The sequence below is a fragment of the Rissa tridactyla genome, chromosome 3, assembly GCF_028500815.1.
Source record: "Rissa tridactyla isolate bRisTri1 chromosome 3, bRisTri1.patW.cur.20221130, whole genome shotgun sequence".
Taxonomy (NCBI): domain Eukaryota; kingdom Metazoa; phylum Chordata; class Aves; order Charadriiformes; family Laridae; genus Rissa; species Rissa tridactyla.
In genome coordinates, this window is record NC_071468.1 from 54,989,153 (window position 1) to 55,004,033 (window position 14,881).

Consider the following 14,881-nt stretch of genomic DNA (forward strand, 5'->3'; position numbering starts at 1 on the left):
GGTAGGAAGCTTCCAGTTTTCCTGAATCACGAAAAGGGACTACAAATTAAGGGTTGCATATTGAACAACTAGCTCTAAATATTAGTGATAAAATATTCCTTTGGATTGCTGTGAGAGGTCTACAAGACCTTGTTTTTCTGATACACAGCAACTGATTTTGTTGTAATAAGTATTAATGGTTTGCTGAATGTGCTGTTAGGCATAGATTTACCTTTCCTGCTTACCACTGTCTCGGGCAGAACATGCTGCTGTGCTCCACTTTGCTCACACAGTTGGTATTAGGACATGCAAATTGCAATGCTATTTGATTGAAATAGGTATTAGGAATAGAGTGATCTCTAGACCATACTTGCTTTGTTCTTATCAACTACAGTATTGGCAGCAGTATTCAGATTTGGTAGCATTTGAGTGTAAAGGCAAGGCTGCAGACTGGACACTATGTTTAATCACTGGATCTGCAGCATGAACCCTAAAAGATACTACCATATGTGCGATTTTTCTGGTGTACTTTGCAAATGTTCATGTTTTCACTTGTGCTTGAAAAAATGTAAGTAAAATAAGAAATGTATTAGCTTAAGATCTGGCCTACAGAGACAGGGACTTAAACAGTGGGGATGGAAAACCTTACCTCTTTCATTTTATGCTAAAGAGAAGTGGATTCAAGCATGAACTGCAGCAGAAAAAATCTCACATGTTGCTTGTTTCTGAAACTGCCAGTATTGAAGAAAGAGGTGCTCACCTTTGACTAAACATTTATTGTTGATATTAAGCACACTGTGTACTCCTTAAGAGAATTGCATTTGTGATGCTGAACTTGAGTACAAATGTGCATTCCAGCTTGGCTTTTTTAATAAATGTATACATTTCCTTTGAAGTTAATGGAAGAGTATGCATACACTTAACCCTTGCAAAAGGGTTTGACACTTTCTTGAATGTGTATGTGCTCTTGCACGTACTTCATTGTGTTTTAGATAAACATCCAAAGGTTTTGGTATGTCTGTTTTGCTACAGAGGCAAGCCTAAGTTCTTGTTTTCTTTTTGTTTTGGTAGCTTCTTAAAGGAATATTTTGTAGCTTGAAAGACAACTTAGAACTGTTTTAGAAGTGTGCTAACCTTCTTTGTCCTAGGAACCATCCTGAGGTTAAAAGGGGCAATCTTGAGAATGGCTTTTCTGGATACCACAGGATCTTTGGTCCCACCAGCACATGAACCCTGGAGAGAACACAATGTTCCTGAAGATAAAGATGAAAAAGATAAATCAAAAAAGCGCCGACCTGTCTCAGTGTCCCCCTCTTCCTCTCAGGAAATCAGTGAAAACCAATATGCAGTGATATGTTCGGAAAAGCAAGCAAAAGTTATTTCCCTGCCATCCCAGAACTGTATTTATAAGCAAAACATAACAGAGACTTCTTTTGTTCTTCGTGGAGACATAGTGTCGTTGAGTAACAGTATCTGCCTTGCATGTTTCTGTGCCAATGGACATATTATGACTTTTAGGTAAGGCCTGTTTGACAGTAACTTAAATATAAAAAAGAACAAATAGTCTTTGGCTAGATAAGAAGTTTCCTTTTCCATAATACCAATTAAAATCTACATTCACTCAGTGTTGATGAACTTCTAACATGTGGGCCTGGATAATTTTGATTACGCATTCTTATTAGTTATGCCTTCAACATGTGAGAATGTTTACCAGTTTAGCTCAAGCTACCCTGATTCAGCAAATAGTTCCAAATCTGTGATGTAGGTCCTGGACTTGACGAAGATTCTCAAATGCAAATTTACTCCCTGATTGAGGAAAACTGCCTTGAGTCAGACCTTCAGCTGGTACCTGACCACAACTCTGCTTATTTTTGTACAGCTGTTTACATCACACTCATGCCTCTAGTTTATTTTTTTGTTGTGTAGCTTGATTGGGTCTTAAAAGCCTTAAACTCAGGCTATAAAAACAAGATTAATTGCTGGCAGTTGTAATATAGAAATAAGTAATCTAAAGTAAGAGATTTAAGTTATGGGTTTAAAGGTGTAGAAGTAATGTTTGAATGTCCTTACGTGTCCTTTACTATGTAACTTTAACATGTCCTTTTTCTTGGATATTTCCAAGTGCTATTTTGTTCTGAACAGCAGTGTGTATATATCTGTACCCTTGCACCTACATTTTAGTCCTTGATAGTGCTAAGATGAATGTGGAACATGGCATTAAAAAATTATGCCAGTAAAATCCCTAAAACGTTACTTTTAAGCTTGTGAAAACAAGTGCTCAGCTTGGGGAAATTCTCTGAAAAGATACTTCTTCGGGAAGTCGCTAGGAATAAAGCTAAAGCTGATCTGATGCATGCTACAACTAAAAAATAAGTTTTGATAAGTCTGTTAATTCTATTGATCTGTATCCCATCATATATTCTAAACACCTCTAGAAAACGCTGCTCACTTTGTGGGGCAAACACTCCTTTTTTCCCTAATTAAAATAGAACTTAATGTTCAGGTACCATATATTCAAACAAATCCTGTTTTCCACAGGATTCATTTTGTTTTCTAAAGAACTTTGCATAGAGGTAGGTGCTAAATTATAATTATTGAATTGTTACCATTATGTAGGGAAGTTGAACTCCCAAGTATTAACTCCATTTCATAAGCATGAATTTTGTTGCTGGGAAGTGGATTAGATGTGCTGTTTTTGTAAAGTTGAGAGCATTGTGTCATACCCGAGACGCCCAATACCTATTTACTGATATAACTTTGTAGACAGGACTTACTTATAATTCTGTTAAATTTGTTTGATACTCTGAAAATGCTATCATGACTCTCATGCTTATGCTATCTGAGCTAATGTTTTTGTGTTTTCTTGAAGCTGTAAGGATGTTTTATGCTTCCATCAATCTGAAGCAAAGCACTTCCCTGTTACTAACTCTTATGAATATTCTTATTTTAGATATATGCATGGCAGAAGCGTCATTTCTGGCTGATGTGCTTACAAGAGAATATGGCTTTTTATTTCTTAGCTGTAGAACTTCCTTCCAAAATCATGTTACCTGTTCTTCCTTTTGTCATAGATACCAGCCACAATCTGTAATTAGAAATCGCAGTATCATACAAAAAACCAAACAACGCTTACTGTTGCGGTTACTGCATTTTTCTTTTTCATAGTTTTTGGCTTCACTTTGCCCCTTTACTGCTTTTTTTTAGTTTCTAGAAATAATAAACTTATGCAGATGGTATCTGCAGCAGAAGCTGCTTAATGTATTGTTGGTACATTTGCAGCTACCATCTTATGTAAATTGTATTTACAGAAATTTCACAGGGGATGTTGTTGAGACAGCAGTTTATTTTGGGTTCTGTTTGTCAAGACATCAGGTGTTAAAGTCACTTTTTACTTGCATTTATCATTACTTTGAGGGAGAGGAATGTTTAGTAGCAAGAGCATTGTTACAGCCTGAGCGTGTTGTATCTGTTCTTCAGTAGCTTGATGCAGTAGGTACTGCAGTTACATACGCAGAATCAGAAAATACAAGGTAAGCAAACTTTGCTCTAACAGGACTTCCTCTTAAATGTGCAATCAGACAAACAAGGTGGACGTAATTCATAAGATGGTTGTTTGAGGCTGCTGCGTTCTGTTTTCCTTTGAAAGCACACACATCCCTGTGAATTTACACGTGTTCTTGAGGAGAGATCTTTTAGACTTGTATTTTTGGTCAAGGAGAAATTCTTTACCTGAGAGAAGAGATTGGATGTTTAATTGTAAACCTTTGGTAGACACTTATCAAAATACTTCTTTAGTATTTACTGAATAATGCTTTAAGTCAGTATGTGATTTACATGCTCAGAGTATTGTTAAAATGATGTTTTACATGCATCTGTGATGCAGCTATTTAAATTTCACTTTTGAGGTGCTATCTTGAAAAAATTTCATATTTATGTTTTGATTTTGTAATTGCATTAAATGATAGCCTGTTTATGTGGTACTTTACACAGATGGTGAAGAGAAAATAATGAATTGAGCCATTTGATCAATAATAGACAATCCTGCTATACTTAGTGGTGTTTTTTTAATTCTTTTTCTTAAGTTTGCCAAGTTTAAGGCCGTTGTTGGATGTATATTATCTGCCACTCACCAATATGCGGATAGCCAGAACATTCTGCTTCACCAATAACGGACAAGCACTCTATCTTGTCTCACCAACTGAGATACAGAGGCTCACTTACAGTCAAGAAACATGTGAAAATCTTCAGGTAATGCATTAAAAAAAAATACTGTTTTCTTAGACTCTGAAGTTCTTGGTTCTAGATTCACAGTGCTTACAGTTTTGTTGTAAAGCTGAGCACTTTGACTTTTGTGCTTTGATTATTTTTTTTTTTTTTTCCTCACTGTAGAGTCTCATTCAGGATGAATCACTTCCCCTACTCTTAAATGTTACTGTTTCATCCATCCTCTTGTATTTGAAACAGTTTCTTACTTGATTTCCGTTTTGATTGATAGGAAACTTCCTTGTTTAACATGTGCGGTTAACAAAACTCGCTTGTTCAATTGACGCTGGTGAGGTGCATGCTGACATAGACAGGGAATGCTAACTCAGGATATTTGAAGGAAGCTATTATGTTTCAGGGTTATTAACAGCTTGAAAAGGTTCTCAGCCATGCTTCAGCTTGGAAGTTGTATAGAATACTGAAATAGCAGAGTTGCAGGCTGTAAGCTCTACTTCTGTACCACACATTGATACGAGCATTTGTAGATACAGTTTCAGCAGAACAAAATCTGGAGTGTTGCCCAAGTTGTTGAGGGGCAAATACAGCTTTACTTGAACCCATTTCTTTGCTACTAAATTTCATGAGCTACAAGCTTGCAACTGTCAGACTTCTTAGTATGTTTTTTTTGTTATTTCCTAAGTTGCCTTGCAAAGACAGATGCTTATTAAAGCATATTAATTTTGAACTCCAAATACACAAAATAAATACTTGAAGCGAAAGAATATTCCATTAATTTGTGTGTGAAATAATGTGTGCTTTGTTGTGTCTCCTTTTCATTGCAAAGGAAATGTTGGGTGAGCTCTTCACTCCTGTAGAAACACCAGAAGCACCGAACAGGGGGTTCTTTAAAGGCCTGTTTGGAGGTGGGGCACAGTCACTCGACAGAGAAGAACTCTGTAAGTTTTTAGTGTTCACTATTTTTCTGGTATTTCTACCCAAGGAAACCAATGATCCTTGAGAAATATATTACCTGTGTTAATAAAACATTACATTTGCAAAGAGGAAAGTAAAAAAGGAAATGAAGAATGCTTTTTCGTAGCTTTTGTGTTGTACACCTTACCAACAAGATCAGAAAAGCATCGTACTATTTTCTCCCAGGCTCCTTTACCTCATTTATTCAGGAGTAGATTTTAAAACAAGAAATGGGACAACTGATCTTATTTTTATTCATCTTTGTGAAGTATATAGTACTGACCATCATTTTCTTAATGCTGTTGAACTGAAAGGGGCTGGTTCTGGATAACACTGTTCTGGACAGTGAGAAAATAAAAACTCCATTCTACTTCAGTTCATTTGCAAGGTTCTTTTTTTCTCATTAGACTTGTGCAGAGGTGCCTTAGGAATGAGAGCAAGGACAGAACTGTATGATGGTTCAACTCAATCCTCTGTTCATAGGACAGTAAAATTCAGATTTGGCAAAGTTTTTATTACTTTATCATTTCCTCATTGTTGTTTTGATTACAACTTTTTTTTTTACTGTGGTGGCATGCAGCATTTTATGGAATCATTGAATAGAATCATAGAATAATATATTTAAGGAAAATAACTTCCATTTATTGAGATATTTTCTAGATATAACACCATATTATGCAAGTTTATTTGTAAGAACTGTTTCCTTTTTAACATGAAACATAGCTGTTAAAACAGACAAGACTTCCTGGCAGTCCTTTCTTTTCTTATTGGTTCGTTTGATCTGTACAATAAAAATTAAATTAGACTTTACTACTTGGGCCTGTACGTTTTGAACAAATATCAAATATTTAGAGGTCACTTTCTGCATTAAAAATTCTACTTGTCTTTATATATGTGTGTAATACTTTGAAATATTGGTCAAGTATTCTATTAGAGAAATTTGTGTGCAAAATTGTATGTTTAATTAGTATGACTGGGGCAGGGAAAATCTGCCTTTACATGGCAACAGAGAAAAGCACTCTTGTTAACCTTAGAAGGTATCTCTTTACATCATTTCAAGTTTCCACCATCAACTTTTGGCTCAGATCTTTAGATGGAAAATAGTATTGAATGGGAGAAAAAAAGCTTAATGAATTGTAGTCTGAAAGTGAGTTCAGTGACAATTCAAAACACATCTGAAAATGTCTTTAAAATAGCCATATTTAACATGAGGGTCACAGCAGAATTTGTAATAAGTGAAGTGATTTCTATTTTTTATTATTGGGAATTCACAGAAAGGTGTTCATAGTGTTAGTTGAAATGTAAATTTTTCTTTCTAGAAGCATCAAATCAGAAAATCTTGAAATTCTGCAGCAAAACTTGTTGAATAAGTTAATATTACTTTTCCTACAGGTGGAAAAAAAATACTTACACCATAATTTCATTGTTTAAAAATAAAAGGTAAAGATTATTTGGTTTGACTTCAGCACACAAAAATGTTTTGGCCTTCACTCATTTTTGTAGAGTATACAATTCAGCATGAGATTGACATGTCCTTTAAGTGTCTAGACCGAACTACGTGGCTGATGTCCCATTACAAGCAAAGCAGATGTAGTCAGTGCGATCACTGGAGTCTAGAGAGCTGTTCAGCAGACAAGTCGTGAGTGTCTACTTTAGGATGAGCTGATTTGTTCTTACAGCTGTACTGCCTTTTCATGATTTACATTATTTTTTTTGACTAGAGTTTTACAATAATGAGAGCACAGACACGTAATACTCGGGTGTCTGCATCTAAAACTGAACTTCCATCAAAGGAAACTTCTGCTGGTGGAGTCATACGGGCTGGCTACACCAGAAATGCACTTCCAGAACTGCCCACAACTTGTATTTTCAAAACTCCCAACACCTTCCCTGTGAAGTAAGCTATATTCTTAAAAATCACTTCACCAGCACAATTCTGTTGATGACCGTGATGCTAACACTGTTGAGAGAGTTTGAATTTCACACTTGAGCCATGAAAAGGTTATAATTTTACAACCTGCCTGGAAACTCAGAAATATGTTTAAAAATCTCAGTTTTATTTAAATAGCAACATCTAGTAACATTGAGTAGTGAGTATTGCTTATAGTCATGCCTATGATTAGATGTTTGGTGTCCATGCAAAGAAACAACACCTCTTAATAAACTAGTTACATTGGTATTTATGTAATAATGATAGAAAACCTTACTATTCTGTTTTTGTTGTTTTGCAAATGCCTCCAGTTGGAGAATCGGCATCTGGGAAGGCATCAAGGAGTCTTGCCCAGCATATTCCAGGGCCTGGGGGTATTGAAGGTGTCAAAGGAGCAGCATCTGGTGTAGTTGGTGAACTAGCACGAGCCCGGTTGGCACTAGATGAAAGAGGACAGAAACTAGGAGAACTGGAAGAAAAAACTGCAGCTATGCTTTACAGTGCTGATTCTTTCTCTAAACATGCTCATGAGGTGAGTGTGTTACATGTTAAACTAACATTAAACTGATTCTCTAGCAAATAAATGCAAGTTCTGTGAGTAACTGACATCTGCAAAGGCATGTTAGAGGCATCTGAAGAGAATGCAATATCACTTATAAAGGACACTTCCCTTTTATCAGTTGATCATTACTCCTAATAATTAATGTAAACAGCTCTGTCTTGTGGCATGTTGATCTAGAGCATACCTTTTGCCTGTGGCATGTAAACTTCCAAAAGCACAGCTCAGGTCCCATTACTTAAAGAATTTGTCACAGAATTAGACAAGAGTCATGTTCTGTGTGAGATTCCTGTGATTCACAAAAAAAAACCCAAACAAACAAAAAAAAAACAATTGTTGCGTGCGAACCCTATGAGTCCAAGTTAACTCTTTTTCCTATGTAACTACATAGGATGGTTGTTCTTTTCCATGTCTAGGCAGATCTCTTGCCATCCCCTAAACTCCTGTGCAACCTTCCCATTCTCCCAAAAATGTCTTTTTCTATCTGAGGCCAGATCATCAGCAGTGATGCTACCATTAGAAAATTCATCATGCTAAACCGTCACTGTTCAGCAATGGTGGTGGTGCAGTTTTGAGAAGTCTTACTGAAGTCCCATCTTTCTGCTGCTTTGTAAGCAAATAATTTGTATGTATCACTGAGCTTTTTGGTACATTATAGAAACAGTAATTAGAAATTGTTTTTTGTTTTTTAGATGATGTTGAAGTACAAAGACAAGAAGTGGTACCAATTCTGATGATGCTCATCAATGACATCTGTTTAATTTTGTCCTGATGGAAAAATCCTGGTTTTTCATTAATTTTGGCAGGACCATTGAAATCTAAAGGAGTATTCACCATTGGATACTGTTGTTTCCTAGCACAAATCACACACTGTTTTACCTCAGTCGTGGCTTTAACTGAGGAGCTTTATATTTAAAAGAAACACACACAAAGAAACAAACTTGAGTGTTTCTTAGCTGTTGGTTAGCTGAGAGTTGGAACAGAGAAGGTAACTAGAACATGTGGAAAAGAGGGTTAAGGAAAAACTTAGTGTGAGATGGGCAGGGGCAATGCAGGGTCAATCCTGTGTTAATATTTCATATGCCAAAAGTTCTTGTGCTATTGTAATTGCCGCCAGTGTTATACCCTCCTGTGAGGAGAGGCAATAAATCAGGGGTCCAAGAGCTGGAATAAAGTTGTTTGTCTTGCTGGACAGTAGCTGACTTACACTTAACCTCTCTACGACTCCCTATACTTACCATTGTTGTTGATGAAGAGTTGAAGTTTGCTGTCACTTCTTTCATCGGAAAAGCTGGAAGCTTGGAAGATTTCATGTTGAAAATTGTATACATAGTTGACCTGTGCATAGTCTTTTCTTGGACCCCTGATCGAGTATTCTTGTATTCACATCATATTCTGTGAAGTGCAAAACCAGAGAACACACAATTTTTTGCATTAAAGAAGTCAAGTGAATAATATGACTGGAATGTGTCATGCTGGGAGTTTTCATTTGTGTTATGGCCGTGCAATGTGAAATGTGGTAACATCTTCATTGTGGTAAGAATACTTCAACTTCTGTTCAGTTAAATATAATTTTTTTGCCAAAAATAGCTATTGGTTCGGTTTGTATAACATTTAGAGTTGGCTGTGGGTTCCATTCATGCTGTGATTTTTTTATAAATGTTTAACAGAATGTATCTTTACAGCCATTAATAAAAATAGCTGAGGTAGATAGTTTTGCTCAAACTGAAGTTCTAGGTGCCCCGTCAGTCCTTTACTATGAAATCAGATGATCTCGGACTCAGGTTTTCAAACAGTTTTACACTCCATGGAGGTGCTGATGCATGAATAATGGCAAGCATCTAATATTTAATAATTGTCAGTATATTCGTTAGCAAATTCCTAAATCCTGCTAGTGGAGCTATTTTACAAGTACCTATCTCAGTCCCACCCGGCACTAAAGACAGTTGGCCTAAAGTTTGGATTTAGTCTCTGAAGCTGTTTTTTTCAATGTGAGCAGTGGTAAGTGTCCACTAAAACTTCAGGAATTGCTGAAATACTGTTCAGTTTGGGTGAGGTAAATAAAATAGCTGAGCTAACTTGTTAATGGCTGCTGTAGCAGTAGGAATAACCGTAACTCTTTTAAAAAGAGAGGATTCCTTAAAATAAATGTTTGCATTTCAAAAATTAATTTAGACTTTTTTCCTCAAAGCGGCAGTAGTTACTGATTGGTTTTGTTTTATAAAAGAGAGTACTTAGAAGCTGATAGGTCTGCATTGTCTGAAATTAATCATTTGGGTTTGCTTCTCCAAGCATCACATCTTCTGTGTTTTTGCACACTTTCCAAATGTTCCCAAAGCAAAACCTTGGTTATATTTGTATTATAAAGTGATGTTGCAATTGCATAGATAAGGCAACCTTACAAAACACTTAAGGGATATGAAATATTAAAGTTACTAGTGGTTCTTAATTCATTTTTTCAAATGAAAGGCAAATATGTTTGGACTTCATAGCACGAATTGATAAATTTTCTGATTTTATGCATAGTAACATCTAATTAAAAAAAGTGAATTTGGTTGCCAGTACAAGGGCATGCCATACCGTGTCCACAGTTCAAAGAACTTAACAAAAGAGAACATGATAATTTGAACAAGCAGCATTATGATTTCTTGATGGCTCTGTCCCATACCTATTGAGGCAATGTTAACTCCAGTTACTTAACTCAGCTTGCTGCACAATGTTTGCCTCTGCATGTTAATTAACTTCCTTTTTAGTGTCTAATTAATGCATATTTAACATAATTTTTTTCAAAATTCAGATAAAAGAAAGCTAGATAAACTATCCGTACCATTTCCAAAAATAAAATACCCTATCTGACACTTGTCCTCTTCCTTATCTCACACTTATAAATTGAGGTGACTGATGATTATTTCACCTGGTGAAGAGGAACTACATTTCAGAGCCACAGAATTGTGGAAAATTAGTCTGTTTGGGCTCTGTGGGAGAGGATGGCAAAAGTACTCTACTCTTCAGCAAATCCATGGTATCAGTTCAATGAAAGATGAGTGTCTTGAATGCGTACTTAACTTCCCCATCATGAAGCCTTTGATAACCACCAGCAAGAAAAAAAAAAAAACAAAATAAAAAAAAAACAAAACAAACAGAAAACCAACAAACAAAACAAGAGGCAATGAGAGACCATCTGCCAGTACAAGAAGAGTAGTGGCTTATTTGTTGTTATAGAATTATCATAGTTGAATCTTTTCTTTACATATGTTCAGAGCATGCTTCTAGATTTGAAAACTAATGAAATGATTGCTCATGAGATGAATACACAAATGATTCTTGGTCAATAAAAGGGGCCATGTACAATTTTAGTCTAAAATGTTCCTTTTTCTTTCTCTGTGGAAAGAAGTTGATCATACACACGTCATTGCATCTTATTCTGCTATTGGTGGCGCACCTTTTCTACAGCAAAGTCTATTGAAATCCTTGGGGGGAAGCACCCCACTTTTTTTCACTAGCATTTTAGTTGTGTGAATCTCTTTTTAGAGTGTCTGGAAAACTATAAAATGCAATTGAGCTATTTTTTATTTTTTTGATGGAAGTGTAAGAAACTGCTGCTACGTACCTGTTTATATGTGTTGTCTCTCATTAGGAACTGTAAACTGAAGAAGCTTTTCTTCACCTTAGTCCTGCCAAATTGTAACTTTGAATGTTGATATGTGTAAATATGCGTGTATTCCAAATAAGTCTGAAAGTGTTACACCACAGGCATCTCCAGTGATTTGTTCTTCAGCAAGCAGTCAGTTACAAAATATATATAGCTGTGTTCCTTGTCTGTCTTTATGCAAAGATTTTTTTGCCTGAGGTGGTACTTGGATGGCAGGTGATGTTGGAAAGCTACATCCAAAGGAGGATTTTTTGGAAGCAAGTTAATTTCCTTTTTTCCTTTTTGTTTTCCTTTTCTTTTCCTTTTTTTTTTTTTTTGCTTAATTAATGGCACTGATCTTACCTGAACTTTTAAACTTGAATTTTTCCTGCACTTTAATTCAATCATGGATTTTATTACTTAATTTTGTTTCTGTATTTGTGCAGTTCAGGTTCATTATTTGTATATAAACACACACATTCAGTAAAGACTTTAGAACGGATTACTTTTGGGCACGTTTGCTAATTATGTGACTATCATTTAGAATGTGTGTTTTCTTAGCAAAATATGTATATACAAGTATATACAATATAGAATCTAATGAAAGGCACTTATCCTGTGTCGACATTGAGTTTATAAATTACTGCAACACTTTCAGATTTGTTACTAGATAATACAATAAAATCTGTTATATTTATACATACTGCTTAAGAATATACTTTTAGTTAAATAATTTTTATATGTACACTTCTACCTTTAATTTTAAAAAGACTTATGTTCAATTTTTAAGTCGAAGTACTTAAAGTGTGTATATTATCCATAGAAGAAGTTGTTTTAAGCTTATGAATACATTCATATCTCATATCGAGATGATACAATTACTAAGCAATGAAAACAAATAGCCCGTTTTGCTTTGCAGAAAATAATCATACTTATTTTTACCTCCCATTTGGAACATCCTTAAACAATTCTCTAAGTATGGAGAAGGAAGATAGTGCATTCAGAAAATTAACCTAATGTAAAAGTTTTCTCAATAACTGCAGTCTGTGATTTATTTATTTTTTTAAGGTATACACATGAAAGGCTTATTTTCAGCTCTATTCCGTAGACTTTTAAAATTCCCTAAAACTGAAGTGGGGTTTGTCCAATAAATATTTTCTTTGAGTAACATATGAATATTGATTATACATCAGCTCTTTACGTGTAAATCAGGGGTTTCTTTGTACACTGAATGTGTGTTGGAAAACTTACAGCCTGTGGCCGAAGTGCCCTCTGCTTTCTCCTCATGGTTTAACATACCCGGGTGGGCATTGAGAGCAGCTGAAGTTTAAGGGTGGGGGGGAAAGTGCAAAGCCTTGTGTCCCTCTCCCAGTTGCAAGGTTACTTTTGTTGCGAGGTAAACTTTTGGGTTTTTATTCTAGCCAATTTCCTGTATAATTTACAAGAATCTCTTTGAGTGGATGGTGAGAGCTTTGCTACTACCGCAAAATCTTCAAATACTTTGTAGACAGAAATCAATGATGTTTGAGAGGAGGAAGTAAGTAAAACAGAAAAAAGATGTGTAGTGTAGGCAAATCAGCTGAACCGATTTTATTTCAGTTCTCATTGGAAAGCTAAGTTAAGATGGGCCAATTTCTCCTTCTTATGCATGTTATAAAGATGTGCTGGATATCATCTACTTTATTGCTGTTTCAAGCCAGGTGAGTGTGCTGTGTTTCTGGGTTCTTTTTCACTTTATAAAGTTTAGGCTTAAAGATGGGAGCATTCATTTAAAAACAAATAAAAAAACAAGACAGAAACATAGAACAATCAAATGAAAGGTGTCAATCAGTATTCCTTTTAGTTTTTCATGTAAAGCGTCTAGAAGTGTTTAAGTCACACAGCTGTAGGTTCCTTTGACGCCTGTATCTGTTTTTGTTAGTACCTAAGTTACATATTACCAGGCAAATAATAACTAGAAGTTAAACTGTTTCAGTTGAAAACATGTAAGGAGTTGTATGTGGATTACCACTACCATTCAGTAATAGGTGATGCAAAGGGAGAGGGGTGGGAACATGTTTTAAATATTCCCTTTTAAAATGGAATTGTAAATAAGCAGTACTGTGTTATTTTTAGACCTGAGCTCTGCTATCTGTAGTGGTTAGAACTAGGAAAAGATGCTGCTTTCTAGTTATGCTACTGTTTCATTGTACCAGCACCATGGGGGGGAAAATAAAAAAACATCAGTAAATTTTTCTAACATTGCCCACTTGTGGGTAAGCATGCTTGGTGTGTAGCAGTTCTCGTTTACGTATATCTTAGTGTGTACATGTGTGTTTTCTTTTTTCTTTTTGTTCATTGCAACTTATTCTTCAGTTAAGTCTTGCTGAGCCCCACTAGCTCTTCTGAGGGTGATTACTGGAATATGCATTTTAGGTAGGGTTGCAAATCCATCTGTCTACAAATATAGTTTCATATGAACTGCAAACTGTACTGTTACAAATACAACTATGTTAGATTGCATAGAGTTATTTTACTTACATGTACTTGAACTGAACTATGTCATCATAACGAAGTTAAATTAAGTATGGAATATTTTTGTAAATAAAAATACCTGTGCAGCTGGTATTTTAAATTTAAAATGTATTATACATTAATGTTTCAGAAAAAATGTTCATATATGTGTATATGAATGTGTCATTATGCTGAAGGGCTCTGATTGGGCAAAATAAACTATTCAAATCTCTCCTGAAATGAGTTGGAGCTTACTCCTTTTCTTCCTAAGCGGTTCTTTTCCCGCTGGCTGGAGCATGTGGTGACTCCTTGCCAAAAGAGGCTCTTTCATTTTGCTTAGGGTTTTGTGAGACGCAATTTATAAGGAGGGGAGCGGCGTGTGCCTGAAGCAGTGGCAGACAGGCCATGGGCTGGTCCCGAAGGACCACAAAAGGCAAAATGTTTTGCCTGCGGTGAAGTTTCCAAGCAGGTCTAAAAACGCTCTTAAACGCACATATTGATGGTGGCGATGTGAAGTCCTGTTATCCTTTTAAGCTAGCAGGAAAGTCAAGGGCACTCATGTTACAAAGACACAGTAAAGCAAAGCATTTTCTGTAGCTGCATTTTGACAGCCTTCGTTAAGAATCTGAGGTGCATGGGGAGAAGAGATGAAGTTGATTTTTTTTTTCTTTGACATATTTACGGCACATCAGATGTATTTTCTGTCTAATGCTGGGGGGGGGGGGGGGGGGAACAACCACCACACCTGAGCACCTAAATGTGCTCTGAATGATGCAAAAATACTGAATCTGAAGAGAGGCTGGGGCAGTAATTCTGGGAAGTGAAATTGCTGCACTTCAGTGAAATTTTTGTAATCTCATGATGTCAAATAGTAAAATATTTCAGTGCTGGTTGTTTCAGTGTGGGATTGATGCAGAGAGGATGCAGTTTCATCTGTGGGAAAAGTCTACTGGTTCCAGACCTCTCTTGCCTTCCTGTTTTTTCTCTAATAAGTGATTAGTTATGTACTCTGAACTTTAAGCTCTGCAGCACATGGAGTTATTAATGGGATGATGCATTGGAATAAAAAATTGTATTAACTTCTCCAATTAAATTGAAGGTATTGAGAGCTGTC

The 14,881-nt window shown here is 35.9% G+C and overlaps 1 protein-coding gene across 11 annotated transcripts in view; it reads left to right on the plus strand.

Moving 5' to 3' along the window:
* The window catches only part of STXBP5 (syntaxin binding protein 5), a 111,505-nt gene extending 97,392 nt beyond the window's left edge, over window positions 1-14,113 (plus strand). For 7 of the 11 annotated variants that reach the window (XM_054193743.1, XM_054193745.1, XM_054193746.1 and 4 more), the window contains 5 exons: window positions 1,128-1,497; window positions 4,062-4,227; window positions 5,027-5,138; window positions 7,396-7,616; window positions 8,336-14,112. In XM_054193743.1, coding sequence (XP_054049718.1) covers window positions 1,128-1,497; window positions 4,062-4,227; window positions 5,027-5,138; window positions 7,396-7,616; window positions 8,336-8,377 — 911 coding nt within the window. In that variant the 3' untranslated portion in view covers window positions 8,378-14,112. Of the gene's footprint in view, window positions 1-1,127; window positions 1,498-4,061; window positions 4,228-5,026; window positions 5,139-7,395; window positions 7,617-8,335 lie in introns of all 11 variants that reach the window. The other 4 variants (XM_054193754.1, XM_054193744.1, XM_054193749.1 and 1 more) reach the window with 2 other exon arrangements.
* Window positions 14,114-14,881: the final 768 nt, after the last annotated feature.